We start from the raw sequence: 23,869 nt of genomic DNA on the forward strand, positions 1-23,869 counted from the left end.
TAGGATGGGGGAGGAAGAAATCCAAGTGAGGAGCTCTCTCCGGGCCTGACAGAGAGGAGACTGATGAACCCAGGCACTGTCCATGGCTGCACTTTAGACACCTCTGTAACCAAATTCACCTAAACACCATTATTATCTGTATTTTACCAAAGGCTCAGAGAGGATAGGTGGGATCAAGAAACAACGGGAAAGTCCAGCCGAATAACACAAGGCTAAATTCTGTATCCACTATTCACTAGCTGTTCCTCTTTGTGCTTGGCCGTGGCCAGCACTGCTTGACCTCCGAGCATACTCCCCTAAGGGGCCTTTCTGCAGGGCCCGAGTCACCCACCAGAACCCAGGCAGTTCTGTCGCCGTCTGGGTAATGGGGACAACAGGCATCTGCTGACTCTTCACTTCTGCTTTCTCCAGGAAATGAGCAGAAACGCAGCTTGAGTGATTCATAGTGAAACGCTGTTGGAGACTAACAATGCTGGCTGAGCCCTCTTCCCCCAGGCCTGAGGGGCTGTCGCCCAGTACGGGGGCACCCATGCCCCCTGAATTCTGCAGGCCTTGACCGCCACACCTCTGGGTAGGTCACCTTGCTCTCGGCCACACCGGGCCAGGCCGGAGATGGGCATGGAGGTCCTGTCGGTCAGGGTGGGGCCTACTGGCCGCCTGCTGGAAAGCCGAGCATTGGAACACTTGTGACTGCCGGTGCCTGATCTGGGTGTGTGGATGTGGGAGAAGAGGCGAGCTGATAAGCAGGAAGTGTGTGGCGGCGGGGGCGGGGGAGGGGGGCGCGGTGCAGGGCCACTCTGATGCTGGGGTCTGCCGGGGTGTCTGTCACTGTTGGAGTGTGCTGAGCCAGGCTGGGCTCCAGCTCCATTCCTCATCCTCTGACCGCAGGTCAAGCCCTTTCTCACGGTTCTGCTAAGGAAGGTGACCCGCCACCCCAGGGACAGGCTGGATGTGAGCCTGTCTGTGCTAATTCCCAGGGATGGGGAAGGGCGGCTGACCGTGAGACTCCTCTGCCCGGCCCCCTGCGCAGGCCTCTGAAGGGTGCTGAGAATTGTGGGCCACTCCAGCCTGGTCACCAAGAGAGCTAGCTTTGTCCTGGTCCTGTGGTCACTCCCCGGGGGTCTGGTAAGTAGGTGCCTCTTCCGGCCTCCCTCTCCTCATGTGAATTACCACATGAAACCTTAGAAACAGCAACTGATTAAGCCGGACCACCTGGCTCACAGAGAATTTGCTTTTCTCTCCTCCTGAAATCAGACCTTACAGAACACTGAACCAATCCTTTGTCCCAGCTTCTGGGAAGCCAGGAGGAGCTAATGCAGCAACTAAGGATTTCATGTATTACTCTTTCCAAGGAAGCTTCGATGCTGACCTGATTTTCTGCATAATCATCCATTTAATTATTCGAGAGATTTCAAGAAATACTTATGGAGAGCCATTTCCTGCCAGGCACCGTTAAAGGCATCAGGCCAGTGGACGGGGGCAGTTGTACTTGGCGTGATGGGCTGAGGTGGGATGGAATGCAGAGGCCTGGGAGTAGGGGGTTAGGAGGCCCAGAATGTGCATGCCTTCTGGGTGGAGACCTGAAGGAAGGGAGAGTCTGAGCTCTGTGGTTTTTGAGAAATATTTTTGGCAGGGGAATGGAGAAAGGATGTCAAAGTGCAGTGCAGGGGGCCTGGTGGAGGCCAGTGGGGCAGAGAGCCGTGAGGGGCAGGCCAGGCGACTCAGCCAGAGAGGTAAGGAGGGCCTTCCTGTTCAGTGTGAGGTCCTGGGCTGTACTCCCTTAGACTTAGTGAGTTTCTAAATGTTGAGTTTATAGAAAAGAAAATTTAGAAACAGTGTATAGGGTATGAGAAGTATCACCTACGTGTGTTCTTTAAAGATCATCAGCATCAGGGGCGTCTGGGTGGCTCAGTCGGTTAAGCATCCGACTCTCGACTTCGGCTCAGGTCATGATCTCACGGTTCGTGGGTTTGGGCCCCATATCAGGCTCTGGGCTGACAGTGTGGACCCTCCTTGGGATTCTCTCTCCTTCTCTCTGCTTTTCTCTGTGCTCTTCCCTCTGTCTCAAAGTAAATAAATACACGTAAAAAAAATAAAAAAAAAATCGTCAGCATCTTTGAGGTCCTTCACAGGCTTGTCCTTTCTCTCTTATCAGAGAACGTGGTTTCCCAGATTTCGGGGCTTGTTGTTCCCTTGCTTTTCTCTATCGTTTTAGCTCATATATTTAAATTGCTAAATACGTGTTAGTTTTGCATGTTTTTGAACTTTGCAAATAGGAATTAAATATTTTTTTAAGACTTGCCTCGCTTGCTCCCAATTTTGTTTCTGGAATTCCTTCATATTATTCTGTTCTATATAAATATATCTCAATATACTTCCCCGAGTTAATGCTGATGGGCACTTGGGATTTTTTTTTTTTTTTTAGGTTTTTGGTTTTGTTTTTCTATCACAAGCTGCTAGGCACTCAGGATTTGTGAGTACTGTAGGGCTCTGCTTGTACATATATCCCAGAGTATGTGTGCAAGACTTCCCTAAGGTATGTCCCCTCAAAGTAGAACTGGTGGGTCATGGATTTTACATACCTTCACCCTTACTGGATGATACCAAAATGCTTTCTAAACCAATTGCTTCATTTTGCCCACCCATGAGCAATATGTTCAAGTTTCTGTTGTTCCCACATCTTCACCAGCATCTGATATGGCTGGAGTTTTAATTTTTGCCAATCTAGTGAAAATGAAAATCCATCTGTGGTTTTTTATTTTATTTTATTTTTATTTTATTTATTTATTTATTTATTTATTTTTAAATCCATCTGTGTTTTTAATTTGCACTTCCTGAATTACTAAGGTTGGGCATCTCTTTATATGCCTATTGGCCATTCTGGATTCCTTTTCATGTTCAGATCTTTCGCCCACTTCTCTTTGGGGCCATCTGTATTCTACCCTGTTGATTTTCCATAATTTAATACATATCTGGATATTAATCCTTTGTTGTAAATGTATATTGTAAATATTTTTCTATTGCTTGTGCCTTGTCTCCATACATTGTTTGCAATTTCTATTAGTGACCAAATTTCTTAATTTCAAATGAGCTTCATTTATCCATATATTCTTTTATGATATACCTGTGTGCTATCTAAGAAATTCGCCTCTGCCATGAAGTCATAAAATTACTCTTACATTATTTTTTTATAATTTTGTCTTTCACATTTAAGTGTTTTGTCCCATCAAAAATGATTTTTTACATTTTGTTTTGTTTTTTTCCCATATAGATAACCAAGAGTCTTAGCTCTATTAATTAAAAGGCCGTTCTTTAGTCACTGATCTACACCAGCTCCGTTATAAATCAAATTGTCATGTATATGCAGGTCTATTTCTGGGCTCTCTGTTCTGTCCATTTGTTGATCCCTTTGCCAATACTATATGATATGATTAATTCTAGGCTTACAATGAATTTTGATATCTGAAAAGAGTCTTGTTATTTTTTTTCTTCTTCTTCCATTCTGTCTTGACATTCTTGGTACATTCTTTCTTCACATGATTTAAAAACAGTTTATCAGATTCAACAAAAAAGCTATGTTCAGGATTGATCGAAAATACCATTCAGAGAGATACAATATCTTTATGAAAATGACGCTTCCAATTCGTGAACATGGTTTGTATGCTCATTTGTTTAGATGACAAATATTCTTTAGAATATTTGAATAAAATTTTCTTTAAAATATTTGATAAAATTTTATAACTTTCTTTATAAAATAGTGCATATTTTGTCTAGAATTATTCCTAAGTGGTGCATATATTTTTCTATCATTTTAATGGTCACTAAAAATACATATTTTTGACTCACTGATGTATGCTTGCATTTTAAAGAAGAATCATGCTAGCTGCTTTATGGGCAGCAAAGGAACAAGCAAGACCATCCATTATAAGGCTGTTGTACTAATTCAGGCTCCAGGTATTGGTGTCTCCCCCCAAAGGGATAGTAGAGATAATGAGAGGTGGTCGGAGTGGTGAGTTCTGGATACTTTTGAGTGTGGGATTTGATGATATTTTAAGTGTAGTGTGTGGGATAGAGAAGTTGAAGATGACTTGAGGGCAATAGGGAGAATGGAATTGTCAGATCTTGAGCTAGGTCAGGGGCAGAAGGAACATATTTGCAAGGTGGCGGTTATTCCAGAATATAGGTTTGAACAAATAAAAGTGGAGATGTGTATTAGACGTCAAGTGGAGAAATGAAGTCTTGGCACCCCCTGTCCCCATCTGACCTTCACAGTTGAAAAGCAAGACAGCTTGGTCTTCTCGAGGTTCTAGGGGAGATATCTTGCGCAGGAGGGAAAGAAGGAAGGATGAGTCCCTCAGAGTTCTTGAGTCACACTCTAGAACTTTTTAGAATTTATTTATTTACATTTATTTATTAATTTACAAGTGGGGACTTGCCTTTGTTGTCTCCATTTCTTATGCAAACCATCAAAATGCATGGGCATTTTGCACCCATAATGACGTTTCCAAGGCAACACTCCGAAGCCCTTGGCTGATGGCCCCATTTGAAGCATCTGCACACCTGTTAGAAGCTTAAGTCTCTAAGTCTAGATCCGTGCAACCCAATACAGAAGCCTCTAATCATATCTGAGATATGGTCAGTCTAAACTGAGATGGGCTGTAAGTTTAATATGTACATCAGGTATCAAAGATGTTACAAATAACAAAAAGAAATGGGAACTATTTTCTTAATACTTAAAAATATTGATTGCATATTGAAATGATAGTATTTTGGATATATTGGATTAAATAAAATATATTTTAAAAGTATATTTGAATAAATGGCTTAATTATGCTCTTTACTTTTACTTTTTAAATGTGGCCACCAAGACTATTTTACATTACACATTTGGCTTGAATATGTGGCTGGCTTTGTATTTCTTCTGGGCAGTGCCCTTCAGAGGTACTTCGTGTTTTACGGCCAGAGGCTTTTGTGGGAAACACAGCTCAAGAAGGATGGAAGTTAGAGAAGTGAAAAGCCACTTGGCCCAGATAATTCCAGGGAGAAAGGAAGGATGAAGGGTAAGAAGAATAGATTTCGTACTTACAGTAAACCAGACGCTGGGCAGAGCACTGGAATTAGTCCCGTATTTCATCCCCCAAGTGAGATCAGTTTCATTACTCCCATTTTACAGATGGGAAAATGGAAGCTCAGAGGTCCCTCCCTCTCAGACAGTAAGAGACTCAGCTGAGATTTGAATTTAAAGCCCTTGCTCTTTGGGGCACCTGGGTGGCTCAGTCAGTTAAGCGTCTGACTTCAGCTCAGGTCATGATCTCACAGTTCGTGAGTTTGAGCCCTGCATCCGGCTCTGTGCTGACAGCTCAGAGCCTGGAGCCTACTTCAGATTCCGTGTCTCCCTCTCTCTCTCTGTCCCTTCCCTGCTAGTTCTGTCTCTCTCTCTCAAAAAATAAATAAACAAAGATTAAAAAAATTAAAAATAAAATAAAGCCCTTGCACTTTGAATTAGGCACCACCCTCCCTGTGAACTGAGGAAACACCTCTGGTAAGGAATAGTGAACTTTGGGCAGAAGTGTGGAAACTGCTCTTCCCCATTTGCAAATGATTCACAGCAAACAAAAAGATTGCCTGGGAATCCTTTTTATCCCAGCATTGCCTATAACAATGGGCTCAGGGCATTCCATTATTAGGGAATGAGAGAGTCAATTACGGGCAATCCCCCGAGAGCAGGATTCTTGGTCATTAAACGGATAATTTAAGGGTAAAGGCAACACCGACTATGTTTATGATATGATGATGGACAACTGATACAATGAAAATGTCTATACATCAGTTATAAATAAAATATGCTTCCAAGTGAAATATAGTATGCAAAAAAGAGGAAATACTTGTTGAGTTTTGTGTTTTTAACATAATAAGAAGAAAATTGCCCAAGTAGCACCTGGATAACAGTTTAAAGGATAGGCACAAAGTATAAAGAGATAGGCAAAGATGAATAAAAGTATGTACACATGAAGAAACTGTGTTATGAGGTTGGTCAGAGCCTATCAGGACTTAGTGAGGTCCGAGCATGCTACAGTGAGCCCCCACAGGCTTCCTCCTACGACTCTTTTTGGGTGTGGACCAGATCAAGGAGCGAGGGGCGCCAAGTGCAGAAAGCAGCTGGCTGGGACATGCATGTACTAAGGGCAGGGCGCAACCACTCTGCAGCTCTGTTTCTGTGTTTCTGCCCAAATAATGCATTTCTTTTACTGGGGTGGGGCTGGGGGGTTGTCCCGCCTCCTCCACAGGTGCCTGAGGCTCCTATTTTCTGCAATGCATCCAGCGCATGCGCAGCAACTGCCCTGGTGGGGGTGGGGAAGGACCGCCACCTCTCTGAAGAAGGCGAAGGGTGAGAAGAGAGCCAGGAGATGCGGATGGGCCAAAGTCCTGATAATGAAACGGAAAAAACCAAACAAAGCAGGGGCAGCACTCTGCAGTCAGAATACAGAATCTTGTAAGTTTTAGCTTTTCCTTTCACATACCTCCAGGAAACATTTAATTCTGTAAATTAATGGAGGGGGGCGGGCAGGTACCTCTGAGAATGATTCCGCCGCTGCATGGGGGAAGGGATCTCTCTCAGAATCTCCCTCTCAAAGTAATTACATAATTACTGGTCCTACCAGCATTTTATAGCTGGTGGAAACTTAGAATTGAGGAAATGCAGGAATGAGAAAGGTAAAGCGTATTCAAGAGTAATGATCTCGCAAGGAAGAAAGTGAGGGGTGCCGTGGTTACTACAGGCAGCAGGTGATGATCAATTTGGGAATTCCAAAGTGCTCACTTTTATTCTGCTTGAGTCCACACACCGTGTCTGTGCACTTTCACTCCTGGGCCCCTCCTTCCACCTGCACCTGGAGATGATCATAACCCCGAACACCGGGGTGTAATTACTAAATGAGATCTTGTAGTAGGGATGTAGCATTGATGGATGCAAAGTGTTGTGACTACTTTTTAATCACAGGATGGCTGGGTGGTGGCAGGAGTTTGGAAGTTGGAGAGAAGGGGGTTATTTCTTGGTTGGGGCAAGGAAGAAATGGCTGGCCAAGGAAGCATGGAAGGTGGCAAGATTGGGTTATGTGGAGCTGAGGGAGGGGCATCCCAGGGAGAGACTCCTGAGTAAAGGCAAAGGATCAGATGATGAGTGAACAGTTCATTTGGCCAGACCTCATTGGGAGTGCAGTGGGCAATCAGTCAAGGAAGGATGTTGGGACATATCACTGAGGGCCAAGAGCTTGAGAGTGTTCCTTGAGAACATGAGGAACCACTGAACACAGTTGAGCAAGGGACTGATGTGATGGGGCTGTGCTCCTCAGTCTGACACTGTGGGGTAAGTGGGAGACGTTGGGGAGACCAGAGGCAGAGAGGCCTGCCATGGCAAGGTGGGAAGAGAGACGAAGCAGCAGTGGGCTCACCCTCCCAGAGCCATTTTCCCATTTCCTGTGCATGTAGAAGAATTAGGTCTAGATGAGAAATTATTCCTGACACGTCCGGAAATTCACTAGCTTCTAGGAGACTCGTTCTGGTTAAACACGTATCCAGGTCTCAAAAGAGAAATGTGAAGGCTCTGAACATGAAGCTAATTTTGAAAAGTAAACCTTCATCGGTGGACAGACCCTTAAGGAGCATTATTCCAGGTGCTTTATGTGACAGGTGGGGAAGTCAGTCACAGAGGGGCCTAACACCCCTGCTTCCTGACTGCCAGCAATGCATTTCCTCTGCATTTTGGTGAAGAAACATCACAGGACAAAGTTGCATCTGAAAATGTCTCTTTTTTGCATGAGCCTAGAAGCAGAGTTTTCTGGATCCAGATCTGCCTAGCACGGTAGAGGACAGGGAGCCCAAGACAACTAGTAAGTTTCTTTACAGGTGATGTGGGCAGTTTGTGCTCTTGCTTTTTTTGTGATTTTTTTTTTTGATCTACAAGAATGAAAAATGAATTCTTTAGCATACTAATGAGTTCCACGAGAATTAGGAGATGCTTAATTCCTCCCAAGTCAGGAATGCACACTTCCATATACGTTTACAAGTTTAAATAGCGATTTTTGTATTTATTTTCTAACCAAAGTATACTTGAAATTAAAAAAAAAATTAATGTTTGTTTATTTTTTGAGAGAGAGAGGCAGAGCTTGAGCAAGGGAGGGGCAGAGAAAGAGGGAGACACAGAATCTGAAGCAGGCTCCAGGCTCTGAGCTGTCGGCACAGAGCTGGACGCGGGCCTCAAATTCACAAACCAGAAGATCACGACCTGGGCTGAAGTCAGACGCTTAACCAACTGAACCACCCAGGGGCCCCCCTTTTTATACTTGAAATTCAATGAGCTAAACAGAAGGGTTGTGTGAGCTAACCATTCCTGGAAAAGTTTTCATCTCTCGAACCTTAACAAGTGGTCTGAGAAGTATAAAGGGTGCTACAAAGTCCCTGGCCATTTCACTCCTCCCAAGAATTTGGACGATGAAGAATGGGATGGGGGCAGCCTAGCATCTGGAGACCTTGACCCAGCCCCTCCCGGAGATGTGATCTCTACCCTATTCCCACCCCCTCCCCCTTGCGGTGGTACAAAACCACTAGCGGTCCAACATCACCTCTCCCATCCCGTTGTGTGTCCTTCCTCAGGGAGCAGTTCTCTCTAACCTGCCCACAGGCTTGTTTCTCCTCCACTCGGGCTCCTTCTCCAAAGCCCTGGCTTCTGTGACACCTTTCCTACCACCTGCTACCCTCCCCCTCCCCCTTCTCACCTCCAATCGCCAGCTCCTTTCCTCTGCCCCCTTCACTCTGGGTTCCTGCTATAAAGGGTGCATTGCAGGCATTGAATTGTGGCATCCCTTTACCTGCCCCCACCTCCTTCCTCAGGCTGTGAGCACCTGGGGGCAGGGACTGAGCCCTCTGGGCAGGCCCAGCATCTAGCAGGGGGTCACATTACAGGGTCCATATCACTGTCTGCTGAGAACCCCACGGCGACTCCCAGGATAACTGCATGGAACATGACAAGGGCATTACTGGCGTTCCTTTTGCCACACACACCCTTCCCCATCCTTGCTCCCTGTGCTCCAGACTCTTTGAATCTCTACCCTCTTCCCCCAACATGCATGCTGCCCGGGGTGCTTGGCTTCCAGAGCACCAACTCCTCATCTCTCAGTGCCCGTCATGGGGACCATCTTTTCTGAGAAGTCTTCCCAGACCATCACGACCCTCTCCAGACTGGGCCAGGAGCCTCTGCTGTGCCCCACAGCCAGGCCCCTCCCTGTCCAGCACCTACCCCACTCTGTTTCCTTGCTGTTCTTCTGCACCCCTGAGTGTGAGCTGTCAGGTCTAGGGTGTGGACCGGGGACAGTTCCGCTCCTTGCATGTTTACTAATCAAACGTCCCACCCCACAGAGAAAGCTGTAGAGAGCCGCAGTTCTGGTGGCTTAGCCTGGAGGGTGAGTGTTTAATGCTGGGCGTGCTGCTGGTGGCAGCCCAGGAGTGGCTGGCCGGCTGGTGTCCACCTCGTGCCCGGGCTAATCAACCGTTGGCCTTGTGGTTCCCAGAGATCAGCTTTTACCTGGGGGGATGGTGAGACCACCGGGTCCTGTTCTGTGAGCTGGGGCCACACGGCAGACCTGGCCCCAGACCTCCTTGGACGAGGGATCAGCAACACCTTTGCAAGTCCAGCCGGGGGACTCCTACTAGAGTTTCCAGCTGGTGCCCGAGGTACCCCCAAGATATATTCTTACCATCGTTGATGACTGTGTCAAGCCAACCTGGATTGGCGGAAGGGCATGAAGAGCTTTGAAGTCAGAAAAGTCTGGGTTTGCCCTTCTGACGCTTATTCTGATTCTGATGCTTGTTAGCAGTTTGATTTCAGATAAGCTAGCTATTTTCTCTGAATGTCAATTTCTCTGCATCTTGCTTTCCCCATCTATGTAATGGGAATAATCATACCTACCTTATAAGTTTTCTAAGATTAGAGAGAGCAGCACTGATAACTGCCAGCAGATGCTCGTTCAGTTATGGTCATTTGTACTTAAGCAATACTTCCCTATGTTTTAGTGGGCAGCGAGCAACAGATTCGCTCCCACGATGGAGCGGCTCCCCCTTATGGGGGCTGGGCTTCTTGTCACCTGTGCTGTCACTGGCCCATGTCTTTGTGCAGACAGTGACAGCTCAGTTACAGCTAAGCTTTGAGGATCTGGCCAGGGGAACTGCTTCCTGGCCATTTTTGGCAATGTGGAAGTCAGTACACATAGTGAGATACAGAACCAGGGACCCTCCTGCAGGACACGGCAGGTTCCTATATTGTGTTGCTGTTGCTAAAACCGCAGAGGTGTGTGCTAGCCAGGAGGGCTTGGACTGGAATCAGAAAAAGGAAGTGTTGAGCGCCGTGGCAGGTGCAACCTGCCCAGTTCCTGTCAATCAGGGTCCCCATCTTAGTCTTCAGGGGGAATTTCTCAACTTCTGGAAATAACCGAGGCATTTGAGGCAGGATGTAGAGCCCTGGGCTCTGCTGTTCTCTGCTTGTGGGCACTCTCAGCCCTTGGCTGATGGAGGAGGTGGGACCCTTGTTAACTGGAGAGGGCTTGGGGCAGCAGGTGGCTGCTGGTCCTTGCACTGGAAGAGGATGTCAAGGCTCAAGGAACCTCCAACACCACTTGTTTCCGTGTGCCTCCCACCACCCTGCGTCCCCCTCCCTCACACTTCTTCCCCCCCCCCCCCCATCCTGCCATTGTCCACAGGGATGCTCATCACAGGAGGGGTCCCTCTGCACATGCTCTTGTACTTGCCCTGGAGCCGGCTCTTGGGGACAGCGCTCCTGCTTCTGGTCCCCATTCTTTATCTTCAAGATGGCCAGCTCCCTACCTCTTGGCCCTGTCTCTGTGCTCTCCAGGATGAACCCCAAGGCCTCGATTTAACTCACTTAGTGTCCTGCCGTCCATTCAAACCAGTGCCTTGTTGTGAGAAAACCTGAGATTGGACACACTCAGCAGACAAGCAAGGAGGGGGGTGGTACAGAAGGGAAACCAGGTCTAGGGTGGGGGCAGCTTGCTCTGGCCACAGGGCTGGACCCTCAGAAGTGACTGAGGTCCCAGAGCACACCCACGGAGGACTATTTGGATGTAGGCTTCTCCAGGAAGTGCAGGCAGATTTTAGGAACCTCAAGGCAGCAACACACAGAATGGGAGTGGGTGCACAGGGCAAGAGGAACAGACACTTTGCACACATCTAGCCTGCGCTGGAGGTGATCTTACGTGTGTTCATTTGCTTAACTCTTTCCATAGCCTTGTTTTATTTTCTTAATTCATTTCTTTCTTTCTTTCTTTTTTTTTTTATGAGTGTTCATTCATTTTTGAGAGAGAGAGAAAGAGAAAGAGAATGAGCGTTGAAGGGGCAGAGAGATGGGGACAGAGGATCTGAAGCAGGCTCTGGGCTGACAGCAGTGAGCCTGATGTGGGACTTGAACTCGTGAACTGTGAGATCATGATCTGAGCTGAAGCTGGACGCTCAGTCGACGAAGCCACCCAGGCGTCCCTTCCAACAGCCTTGTAAGAAGATATCGTTCCCGTTGTACAGGTGCAGGCATTGAGGCTCGGTGACTGTAAGTCACTAAGGCCGAAAGTTCGGGAGAGGTAGAGCTAGGATTTGAATCAGATTTGTCCGATGTTGCTCTGGGTCTGCCCGTGGAGCTGGGTAGGGATGGAGGGAGACAGGTCCAGCCTAGAAGTCTAGGTTCAGGGTGGTGATGTTATCTTACTAGGGAATCAAGGCTGCTGTACAGCCAGACTTAGAGGCCCCATTCCCAGACATCCTAAGCTGGCCTGCTGGGGGCCCTGGAACTCTTGGCACCCGCCCAGCTCATGGTTAGCCCAGGAGCTGCTGTCTGGCCTCCACGCACAGCTCTGGGAGGCTTTCACGATGTTCTCCTCCAGTGGCTTGCAACAGCTTCCCAGGCCTGTCACCTCTCCTGGGGATGCGTCGAAATCACCTGAGACCTTATAGAAAGCACGCTTGCCTGGGGCCCACCCAGACCAACGAGGTGGCAACCTCCGGGAAGCAAGGCCCCCTAGGTGGTTCTGGTGTGCAGCCTGGGCTGGTGAGGACTGCTCCCTTTCTAAACTCATCGAGCAGTTCTCCATCCCTTCAGATGATCTCAGACGTCCCTTTGCCTCTCTGTTTCCAAAGTGATCCTTCTAACCAGAGTGGTCCTCACCTACACCTGGGGTCTATGTTAGCCTCCTGGCTCTCCCTGCTTCTCATTTCTCCCTGTTCTGGGCCTGGCTTCGCGCCAGGCAGGAATAACATTTCCAAAATGTGTTTACTGTGTTGTTCTCCTCTTCCAAACCTTCACGATCTGCTCGTTATCTAGAACAGTATGTCTGTGCTGGCCCATTCTCCTGGTCCTCATGACTCAGCTGCACCGTGGGTTCCCGTAATGCCCGCAGTCACGCTTCTCCCCTCCAGAGAGCCTGTCTGCTTGCACTGGTCTTGTTTCCTGCTCACGATCCCTGTTCCAGCTCTTTAGCTGGTCTTGGTTTGTGCAGATCAGGCGGGGATGTTAGTGAAGCCCCCTTTGAACAGCATCCTCAGGGGGATTCCCAGTTCCACATGTTACCGACGACCTCTTTCTCCCGGAGGGCCCATGGTTCACGGTTACGTATCTGGTCCTTGTTGACTTTGTTCTCAGCTGCAGAGACAGGTTGGAGGGGCACATCTTTTACCCATCCCCCCTCCCCCCAATCTGGCTCCTCCTTGCTTCTAAGAAGGTACAGCCCAATGCTGTGCCTGCCCCACAGGACATGCTCAGCAAATCCTGATGAATTCAAGGTATGCAGGAAAGGCTGTCTGGTGGGGGGTTCTGTGGGACTTTATTCAACACTGTCATGCTGCTAAGCTGCCTTTTTACCCAGAATAATGTCCTCAAGGTGTATTTATGTTGTAGCATGTATCCAAATTTCCCTCCTTTTGGAGGCTGACAAATACTCCATTGTACAGATGGACCACATTTTGCTTATCTGGTCATCTACTGACGGACTGTGGGGTTGTTTCCAGCTTTTTGCTCTTGTGAGTAATCATGTTCTACACGTGGGTATACAAATATCTATTGACGCTCTGCTTTCAATTCTTTTGGGGTATATTTTTACTTTTTTTTTGTAATGTTTATTCATTTTTGAGAGACAGAGAGAGACAGAGCATGAGCGGGGAAGGAGCAGAGAGAGAGGGAGACACAGAATCTGAAGCAGGTTCCAGGCTCTGAGCTGTCAGCACAGAGCCCGATGCGGGGCTCGAACTTGGGAATGGCGAGATCTTTTTGTTTGCTGTGAATCATTTGCAAAGATGAATTCTTAGAAGGATTAACCATTTGCCAAAGGGGAAGAAGAACAGTTTTCACACTTCTGCCCAAAGTTCACTATTCCTTACCAGAAGTGTTTCCTCAGTTCACAGTGCCTAATTCAAAGTGCAAGGGCTTTATTATTTTTTTAATTTTTTTAATCTTTATTTATTTATTTTTTATTTTTGAGAGGGGGACAGAGAACTAGCAGGGGAGGGGCAGAGAGAGAGAGGGAGACACAGAATCTGAAACAGGCTCCAGGCTCTGAGCTGTCAGCACAGAGCCCAACATGGGGCTCGAACTCAGACTGCGAGATCATGACCTGAGCCGAAGTTGGACGCTCAACCGACTGAACCACCCAGGTGCCCCGATCTTTTTACTTTTTATAGTTGGCCCACCTTGACTATTAGTTCAGCCAAGTTGACAAAATTATCATTAAAAATATAGTTTTTTTTAAAGAGGGACGACTGCGTGGCTCAGTTGGTTAAGCGCCTGACTCTTGATTTCAACTCAGGTCGTGGTCTCACTGTTTGTGGGATTGAGCCTCATGTTGGGCTCTGCACTGACAGTGTGGAGCCTGCTTGGGATTCTCTCTCTCTCTCTCTCTCTCTCTCTCTCTGCCCCTCCCCCACTCGTTCACGTGCATCTGCACCTTCTCTCTCCAAATGAATAAATGCACTTACAAAAAATTTGGTGGGCAAGTGGATGGGAACTTATGGCGTAGTCTCCATACTTGGCCAACATGGGAGCGCCCCTGAGTGAGCTCTATCTGTGTGCGGCTGGTGTTCATGGGAACTTGGATCCTGTCCCCACCTTGTGACATCCCGAGGAAGGAGGTGGTATGGTTAGGGAGAAGGGTGGGGGCTTTGGAGCCAGCCATACAACACTTGCAAGGTGGCCACCTGGGGAAGCAACCAAACCTCTCTGCATCTGGCTTTCAGCTATAAACTACTGCCTTGCTCTTTGCTCCCTCAAGGGCTGTTGTTGGGAAGAGAAGGTGAGGTGATACAGAGATAAAAGGTAGGGCCGTGAAGAAGTAGGTGGTCAGAGAGGTGAGGCATTACCGTGATGAAGTATATAGCTATCTCCCCGTTGCCCTGGATATAACCATGGGGGACGGACTGAGACCTCCACCGCCTCTCCTTCTAGATTCTTCTGTGAGTCCTCTTTCCACCTCAGAATGTTTGTAGTTTTTGTAAGCCAGGTTTATCGAGGCGTAATTTACGTACAAAACGTGTTACCCTCTTTAGTGTGGCCTTTCTCGTGTGATTGTACGGTGAGAAACGGGGAGACCACCTCTATCTTGAATTTTATCGTAGCCGCTCTTTGTCACCAGGTCTGAGCTGCTCCACAGAAGGCACAGGCTTCCCTGTGACCTGCCCGGTTGGAGGGTGCCTCCACATACCTTCCTGCCCCATTTCCCCCGGAATGGCTTCCTGACATCTTAGCTCCAAGGGCTGCTAAATCACAGCTTTACGTCCTGAGCTTTTACCTGTTGGCAAATCACTTCACAGAAGGTCAGGGATGAAACGGTCCACCGAATGTTGGTTTCGCAGCCCCCAGGCCTCACCAACGCGGCTGATTCTCCGGGCTTCAGCACACAGCTGCAGGCCGGAGGCCCTGGGTGCTCTGCTTCTGACACATTACCAAGCAGAGCTCTGACAATGTCATGTTCTGCAGGGTGGGTGGGCTGGGAGCGAGGATGGGCAGCGATACCCATCTGAGGGGGCCCACGTGGCCCACTCCCAGCCCTGGGAATCCCTCCCTCTACTGTCACTGCCGACTCATCGTCTACTCCCCGTGCACGGACAGGGGAATCTCTCCCCCGCACCCCCCACCCGCCACACGCAACCGCAGGCCCTCAGCCCCCTCAGGTGCCTCTCCAGCCGTTCGGCACTGACTCATTGCCCTACATCTCTTCTGCGGTCAATGCATCGAGGCCAGAGGGTGGAACTGAGATCGCCGGGGCCATTTCAATGAGGAGACACCTAGTTTCAGAGAAGGGAAGTAACTCGGTTAAGGCACCACAGCAGCCCAGCTACCCTGTGACTCCCATCTCAGCCCTAGGGCTCCCCTTCGGCTTGGGGGCTGTATGAGTGGGCAGGTTCTTGCCCAGTGCCTCTCTCTTGCTGCCTCATGCAGGCTGCAGGAAAGCAAGGCCTCTGGTCTGCCTGGTGGGGCAGGGGAAGAAACGTGACTAAACTGTGCTTTGCGTCACATGCCGCGAGCCCGACCCAGACGGGGAAACAGCTCACTGGCAGAGAGGGGGCCTTGTTGTTCCTAGAGTCCCCCGAGGCCCCCTCCCCCCACAGCTTCCAGTCCCCTGGTTCTGCCAAAGCTATCTTTCCCTTTACCTCACTCCATCCCCACCCCTGCCCTGCCTGCCCCTGCAAACTCCCACCTCTCCAAGAAATCTTTACAGGGTGGTAAGTCTTCCCTCAGCCTGGGTTACCTGCCAAGCAGTTGTCCAAGCCCTTCTGTCTACCCAGGGCCTCAAACCAGCCCTCGTTTGAGTATCACCTCTGGTGAGCATTGCTGTCTGCAGGCCCAGGATGGACTCTGCTTTGGCCCCTGACTGACAACAGGGCCCTGGAGAGGTCACTTCTCTGCTCTGAGCCTTGGTACCAGCTACAGATGAAGGCTGATAGCTTTGACCTTGCTGGAAAGCAGGAAGATTCCACGAATTGGTGCAGGTAAATGTCTGCACCAAGGAGGCACCAATAAATGCCCATCTACCCTCCACCATCCTAGAGAAGACATGTGCCAACACTGACTTAATCCCGGTACCCCTGGAGGGGTCCTGTTACTGTCCCTTTTTATAAATGAGGACACAGGCACGGATGCGTTTCATCACTAGGTTTAAGCCCGTTGATTCACACTGGAGAGGCCTGGTTCCGGAATCTGTGCTTGTGGCCGCTATGTTGCATGTATGAGAATAGAATCCATGGAAATTTGAGCCTTGAAGTGGTGTTTGTTTATTTTTTTGTTGATTTTTGGGAAAAATGCCCCCAGCTCCCATTCCCATAGGGTGAGGCCAGGGAGGTGGGGTCAGACATCTGCTGGGTTGGAACCTATTTCTTTCTGAAATTTTGATATTTGTTCCTCATGGAGTTTTTGGCATTAATTTTGACTTTTAAAGATACTTCACTAAAGCGTTATTTTTCGTGGCTGAGATTTTTGACATCCCTTACATCTTGTGACTGAAGTAAGTATCTTACTTGCCTCACTAATCCCAGCCCTCCAGTGCACCTCCCCCCAGCTTAGCCTGTTTTGCCCTGGATAAGAAAGTGTTAGCACCTTCTTACAAGAAGGCACCTTTGATAATGAAGTGGATTAGAATGATTTCTTCTTGCCCGTTCTTCGAGTAGCCCCGAGAGGTCAGTTACGCCTCGTGATTTTCCTTTTGCAAATAAAACTGAAGTAGGTCTAGGGTGATGAGCAGAACCGAGAGGGGGGATGGCTACAGCTTGACATGTGAGTTAGACAACTTCTCCGTGAGATTTCATGGATCCTCATTTGTCGGAGATTCTTGGTTTTAAAGCCTCTCTATTCAGGGAAAAGCGATTCAAGTGTTTCACTTCCGTAAATATGGCTTCTTAATTTCAGAAGAAACCTGAAGGGGTTTCTGATATCTCCCCTGGACATCCAGCTACTTTCCTCAGGGCCACACTTTCACCTTATCTTGTCACCTGCCTGTTCTGAAAATGTGGCGTGGCTGCAAGCCTACCGAGGCGTGTTATTGAATGAATCTATTAGTAGCACCTGCTAGCTGTGACCGCAAAATGTGATGGAGGCAACACTTATCTTGGCTCTATCAACCATCCCGTGCATTGGGGTGTCTGTGCTGGCTCTGTTGGGGATGGAGAGAGTGGTTTGGACACAGGGACTGTCCGAGTCTGGGGGAAATTCGAGTAGCGATCTTGGAGCGAGGGAGGAAAAAACTTGTTTTGAAGAGGAGTCTAAACTACAGACAGAAAGATCCGGGTGCCGTCGGCATATAGGTTCATTCATTCGTTCGTTCATTCATACAGTAACATTTGATTGAGCGTCTATGCTGTGCCAACCCCCGACATAGGTGCAGTGACTTCCTTCACAGAGCTAGCATGCAGTGCCTATGTGGCTCTCAGGGGAGTAGCTTGAGGGAACTCAAGAAATGAGGACACTTGGCATCTGACTCCAGAAAACCACTGCAGGGGCCCCTGAAGGAGACTGAGCAGCCACCAGACAGAAAGAGGACAGCAGAATATGTGGGGGGATGCAACACAGAAGCCATTGCTTTTGTGTGTGTGCACAAGTCAGCACCGTTGCTTTTTAACCTACCAAATGAGCAGGAATTAAAAAGCGCTAAGTGAAGAAGAGTGAACTCCTTTTCGTAATTTTTTTTAATGTTTATTTTTGAGAGAGACAGAGTGTGAGTGGGGAAGGGGCAGAGAGAGATCGGGAGGTACAGAATCTGAAACAGGCTCCAGGCTCAGAGCTGTCAGCACAGAGCCCGATGCAGGGCTCGAACTCGGGAATGGCGAGATCATGACTTAGGCTGAAGTTGGACGCTTAACAGATTGAGCCACCCAGGCACCCCAGGAAGTGTGAGCTCTGATACATTCTCGGTCAGAGGACTATACATTGATGCAGTGTTTAAGGAGAAGTGGCTTGGAAATACGTGTCAAGGTACAGCTATTTATATTCTAGGAATTTCAGAATGTATTAAATCTATTATTTGTTCATGGCTATAAGAAAGACTTAGACACAAGGCCTAGCATTATGGTGTGTTTATAGTAGCGAATAATTTGAAACTACTTAAACACCTACGTGTAGGGGATTAATTAAATGAACGACCAGCATGACTCTACCGCCACCGTAAGCCGTTCAAAATGAAGATGGGGCCCCTGGGTGGCTCAGTCGGTTAAGCATCCAACTCTTGATTTCGACTCAGGTCACGATCTCACAGTTTCGGGAGTGTGAGCCTCACTTTGGGCTCTGTGCTGATGGTGTGGAGCCTGCTTGAGATTCTCCCTCTCTCTCTGCCCCTCCTCTTCTTGCACCCTCCCTGTCTTTCTCAAAAATAAATAATAAATAAAAACAAAATGAAGATGTGGAGGACCTGCGACAACACGAAGATTCATGATACGTTTTTGTGACAAACAAAATTCTAAACGAATTCATCAGAAAAATGGATTGCAGGAAGATATTTGTGATTTGTAAAACCAACAAGGGACAAGTTTCTTGACTATACTCCCTCCAAGCAACAAGAAAAAGACAGGCAAGGAAAAATAAGCAAAGGTTATGAATAGTCAGTTCACAGAAGAGGAGCTGCGAATAGCTAAGAGGCATCTGAGATGCTCAGACTCCTTAGAGAAATGCAAATTAAAATAACAAAGAGGGATCGCTTTACTTCAATCGGATTGGCAAACATTAGAGCACGGTAATTGGTGAGATGGTAGAGGAGCCTGTGGGGAAAGTGTGGTCTGGTGCCAGCTTTCTGGAAGCATCTTAGTTCATGGCATTTAGTTGAATGAAACAGGTGTGTACCCTTGACTTAGCACTCCTGCCCCCACGTTCATATGCAGAGCCGGTCACATCCAGCCCCATGAAGGGCCCCTCATGGGCATATCCAGAACAAAATTGAGTGCACTGTAGGAAGTCATGGGCAATCTGGCCACGACTGTGGAGCGAAACATCAAAGAGGCATGCGATGCCCACTTTGTAACGGGGCAGCAGTTAGAAGGAATGCAGCTGACAAACACAGAGACGCATGCTAGGTCTGAAGGCGCAGTGCTGAGTGAAAAAGTGAGCTGCAGAAAAGATGCAGAAAGTCATTCAGGGAACTTGAATTGCCTGTATTCAGAAATTATATCACCTGTGTCATGTTTTGTTTTGTTTTTAATGTTTATTTTTGAGAGAGACAGAGAGACAGAGACAGAGTGCAAGTTGAGGAGGGGCAGAGAGAGAGGGAGACACAGAATCCGAAGCAGGCTCCAGGCTCCAAGCTGTCAGCACAGAGCCTGACATGGGGTTCAAACTCACGAACTGTGAGATCATGACCTGAGCCGAAGTTGGGCACTTGATAGACTGAGCCACCCGCCCCACCTATGTCATGTTTTATAAAGACCTGTGTTGTTAAGCAGGTGGGGTGGGCGGGATGGGGAAGAAGGGAATGTGAGTGGGGAAAGGAGGGCTAAGGAAGAAGTGAATAAACTGACAAAGCCAGCCAAGAACGTGGTCCAGGTCAGGGAAGACTGTGCTGGAATGTGTGGCACCCCACCACCTGCCCCCGAGAGTCAACCCAACAAAGGAAACAAAACTCCTACCAAGCCCCAGCTAACCAACCGTCAAAAGCAAAAAGTATAAATAAAAAGTTTGCTTCAACAATATTAGGGAGCATGTTTTTTTTTAAAGTTTATTTATTTTGAGAGAGTGTACAAGCAGAGAAGGGGAAAAGAGAGAGGGAGGGAGGAAGAGAAGAGAAAGAGAGAGAGAGTATCCCAAGCAGGCTCCATACTATCAGCGAGGAGCCTGATGTAGGGCTCGAACTCACGGACCATGAGATTATGACCAGAACTAGAATAAAGAGTTGGGTACTTAACTGACTGAGCCACCCAGGCACCCCTAGGATTATGTTTTTTTTTTTTTTAATCAAACAGATTCATAGATAACATGAAATACCAATAATCATTTTTCTGGGTAAGGGCAAGTTAGTGTCACAGGCTCAGAAACAGCCAAAGAAAAACCAATGAATTACTGAAGTAGTAATTAGTGAAAACTGTGCACATACCAAAAAAGACAAGTTTGCCAAGTGGGAACACTTTGCTCAGGGGTCTATTGTTATAAAGCAGCTTATATAGTGAGAAGGCACTGACTATTTATTCTTTGCAGTGATTGGTTAAAATATTAGAATTTTCTTAAATGACAGGGAATTGGTCTGTGGTTGCCTCATATCAACCTTGGAAGACAGTTTAAGTTTTGTTTCTGATTGTCAGAGGTCCTAGCAAGAAATGACTAAGATCAAGTTAGTTTTGCAAAATAAGTGACATTAAGCTTTGCTTGTAGGACTAAACTGGTATTGTCCGCTCAGAGAATTTTCGAGGCTGGTTTGCTTATTTCAATGCTCGGTATGCTTCCTGATACTCTGTTCCTTTCCTAGTTTGACACTGAACTTACATGGTTTTTGTAACAAGAAAATGAAGTTTGAGAGTAGTAACTACATGTGTTGGAAGAAGCATCAGGGACTCGTGGAGTTGTGTACATAAAGGGTGAGAATGATTCAAAGAGGGATGGTTTATCTGGCCACATGACCCTTAGTTCACCCCCGTTCTAGCCTGCAGAGGGGGTGTGTACTGAGCTAAAAATAAAGTGTGGCACAGCCCCTCAGCTGCCGTAGCCCAGAGAAAAAGACTGGCGGGTCCGTTTCTTGTGCCCATCTGTTTGGTTGCTGCCCCATGATTGGTGGTTGTTGGTCACTGGACAGACTCCAGGATGGACTCCTACATGGTGATGTCATGGTTGGGGAGGGCTTCTTGCAGGAGAGCTGGACATTCTGGGCTCCACTTGGAGTTTCCTGTACTCCTGACAAACAAACAAGCATTTGTTGTGCTGGGAGTCAGTCATGACTCAACTAAAGACTGGGACAACTGAAAAGTCAAGGACACAAATAAAGGCACCTTCTCAAGGTTACCCATCGGGCAAATCGGTCTTTGGCTACTTTCATTGCATAAATTCTTGTCCTCATGCCTACTGACCCAAGACCTCCAGCTTGCACAAGTCGCCCGTGTGTGTGCTAATAAAGGAGGTCTTTTAAGTTAGCATGGGGGTTTAGAGTCCTTTTGAGGACAAAGTTCTCCAAAAATATTGAATGTGAAGCAAATAATGCCGAGAATGAAAAACCTGTAACCTTTTAGACTCATATGGTAGAAGGAAGTTACAACTGAAGTACAGAATTGCATGCTTGTACAAATACTGGTGAGGCATTTGTGCATATCCCTTCTACTTTGCTTTTTAAAAAAGGTGCGGCATCATGTAATAAAAACAAAAAACAAGCTTTGGTGTTAACGGTTTGCCTTTCAACTGGATGTCTACCTGCCCATATGCCTTTGGCCCAGCCAGTTTCCTTCCTTATACAGAGAAAATAAGAATGCCCACCGCTCTCATGAGTCTGTGTAAAGAGCCCAGCAACAGTGCCTGGCACAAGTTAGATTGTCAATATAAGTCACGTCTAAGTCAGAATCTCTTTTTTAAAAAGTCTCCTTATTTAAGTCAGTTTCAGATTCTTAGAGGAACCATCCTCAGTAGGAACTGAACTGAATGAGTACAGTACCTTGTCTCCCAATCAGCTTCATCGGGAAGTGCTGTGACAGGACTTTACATTTTTGTTTTTTGTTCTGAATTCAGATCTGCTTTGCTAAGGCATGGAGGCAGAAGATGTTTCAAGGGCTGAAGACAGAGCTGAGTGTCCAGGTTCCAAAAATGAAGGCCAGCCTGATGTTGCTCAGCCTGACTTCCCACATGGAGGCCAGTCTCCTGGTCCCACTGCTCTCTGGGAGATGCTAGAAAGGAAGTTTCTGGAATATCAGAAGTTGGCTCACGGAAGCCCGGCTGAACATCAGCAGAGCCTGTTGAATCTTCTCCCACTGTTCCTAAAGGTCGGTATTCTTGTTTTTGATACGGTGCTCTGGGGAACACTTCTGGGATGATCGGAAGCTGGAGTTGGTGGTTTTAATATCATCACAAGTGGTCCCTGGTGGGTTGCTTAGAGGGGAGTGTTTTGCTATTTAATAAAAATGGCAAGCAAGGCTCATCTCCAGGATGAGGAAGAGTTGGAAAGGACAGTTGGCTCTTGAGTAATACTGTCTCCTTAGTTAAAAAAATTATATTGTTCAACCACAATCCCAACATAGGAGCCAGAGAAAGACCAGCTCCTCTGGAGCTAGGAAAGGAATGTGTTTCCTGGGGTGCAGAGTTGGTGGGTAACCTCAAACACCAGCATGCCAACCGTGGGGCTTGGGAGAACCTGGTCACAGGCCCATGGGGGAAGCCCAGGTTGTCCACTGGGCTACCATTCTGGCCAGTGGCAGCTGGTGACAACTTGGGTGCAAAAGATTCCCTTTTTTGTCTCAGAACAAAGGTGCTGCCTGTGAGGTCTGCTTTATAGTTGCATATATTGGAGTTTAAGTTGCAGAGTTGGAAACTTTAAAAAAAAATTTTTTTAAGTTTATTTATTTTTGAGAGAGGGCGATAGAGTGTGAGCAGGGGAGGGGCACAAAGAGAGAAGGATACACTCTCCTGAAAAAGGCTCCAGGCTCTGAGCTCTCAGCACAGAGCCCGACGCGGGAGATCATGAGATCATGACCTGAACCAAAGTCAGATGCTTAACTGACCGAGCCACCCAGGCGCCCCCAGAGTTGGAAACTTTTTATGAGAACTTAGTTTTTGCTTGACTATTGATTTGGGGTTATTAAAAAGAAAACATATAGCTACATTCAAAGCTACATTCAGAGACTATGAGATCCTTTCACATTTGAAACTAGACTAAGACAGATGGAGACTTTGGCAGGTTTTTATTGGGAAACCCCCTTATTGATATATCTCATCTAATTTATTAGCCAGAAATAATTGAGAACCTCCAAAGATGGGAATCTTCTTGAGATCATATTTCTAGGATACATTGAACACTTAGGCATGTCTTTCTATAAAAAATTTTGCCAGGTAGCTTACTGTCCATTAACTCATTGTTTTCCTCCATCTTTTGGACTTATTATACCCCATCTATTTCATTTCACAGACTGGATAACTGGAGCATAGGGAATGTATAGGAAAAGAAGAACTAGGTTAGGAGACACAGCTCAGGTTTCTCATTCCTAACCCTCCCTGCCCTGATGACCCTAGCTTCTGGGGGGGTGGGGGTGGTTGAGTCTTCCCCAGTTCTCAGGTCAACTTTGCTTTATGGAAGGAAAAGTGTGAGCCACTTCCTGCCCCCCACCAAAATTTGCTGGGAAGTGAGTGGATTCGGCCATTGCCTTGTCTCTTTCCTACCCATCTGGGCAGCCATAGCTCTGGAAAGGACTCTCATTCAAGAGCCAGGGCTTGGTCCTTCTTTACCTCTTTCCAGATTGTTGATTTTAAGTTCATTCATTTGTTATACATATATTCATTAAGCTCTTATACCCTGTGCTGGGGCCTGGGGCCCAGCACTAAGCACTAAGAAGACAGATAGAGGTTTTACTGTCATGGAATATTTAGTCCAGAGTGAAAGATACTAAATAACACCCAGAATGTGTTTTGTCTGGCTTCTAGGGGTTAACAATGACTTTGTGGCCCTTTTTTCAAAATGGAAAGTTTTCACATGAAAATCAGATTTCCAGTTTTCTCTTGAAAATTTTGGTAGATGCAGTACTGATAATTGGGTGGAGAGGGTTAGGGGCACCCTTTTTAGACAGAAGATGGTCTCTACTTCTCAGTTTTTCTCCAGTTCCCCCATTCCCCAATATCTTTCGCCCAACACACAATACTCATTTATGTTACCTGATCTGTAGG

General features: G+C 47.2%; 1 protein-coding gene across 17 annotated transcripts in view; it reads left to right on the plus strand.

The window, feature by feature from the left end:
• The first annotated feature begins 361 nt into the window (after nucleotides 1-361).
• WDFY4 (WDFY family member 4) overlaps nucleotides 362-23,869 on the plus strand; it is a 292,757-nt gene continuing 269,249 nt past the window's right edge. For 3 of the 17 annotated variants that reach the window (XM_045040302.1, XM_045040303.1, XM_045040304.1), the window contains exons 1-2: nucleotides 369-571; nucleotides 21,728-21,978. In XM_045040302.1, coding sequence (XP_044896237.1) covers nucleotides 21,745-21,978 — 234 coding nt within the window. In that variant the 5' untranslated portion in view covers nucleotides 369-571; nucleotides 21,728-21,744. Of the gene's footprint in view, nucleotides 572-795; nucleotides 1,126-1,146; nucleotides 1,734-6,473; nucleotides 6,494-21,727; nucleotides 21,979-23,869 lie in introns of those variants that run through there. The other 14 variants (XM_045040305.1, XR_006587088.1, XM_045040298.1 and 11 more) reach the window with 12 other exon arrangements.

This window comes from Felis catus, chromosome D2 (assembly GCF_018350175.1).
Source record: "Felis catus isolate Fca126 chromosome D2, F.catus_Fca126_mat1.0, whole genome shotgun sequence".
NCBI classification, from domain to species: domain Eukaryota; kingdom Metazoa; phylum Chordata; class Mammalia; order Carnivora; family Felidae; genus Felis; species Felis catus.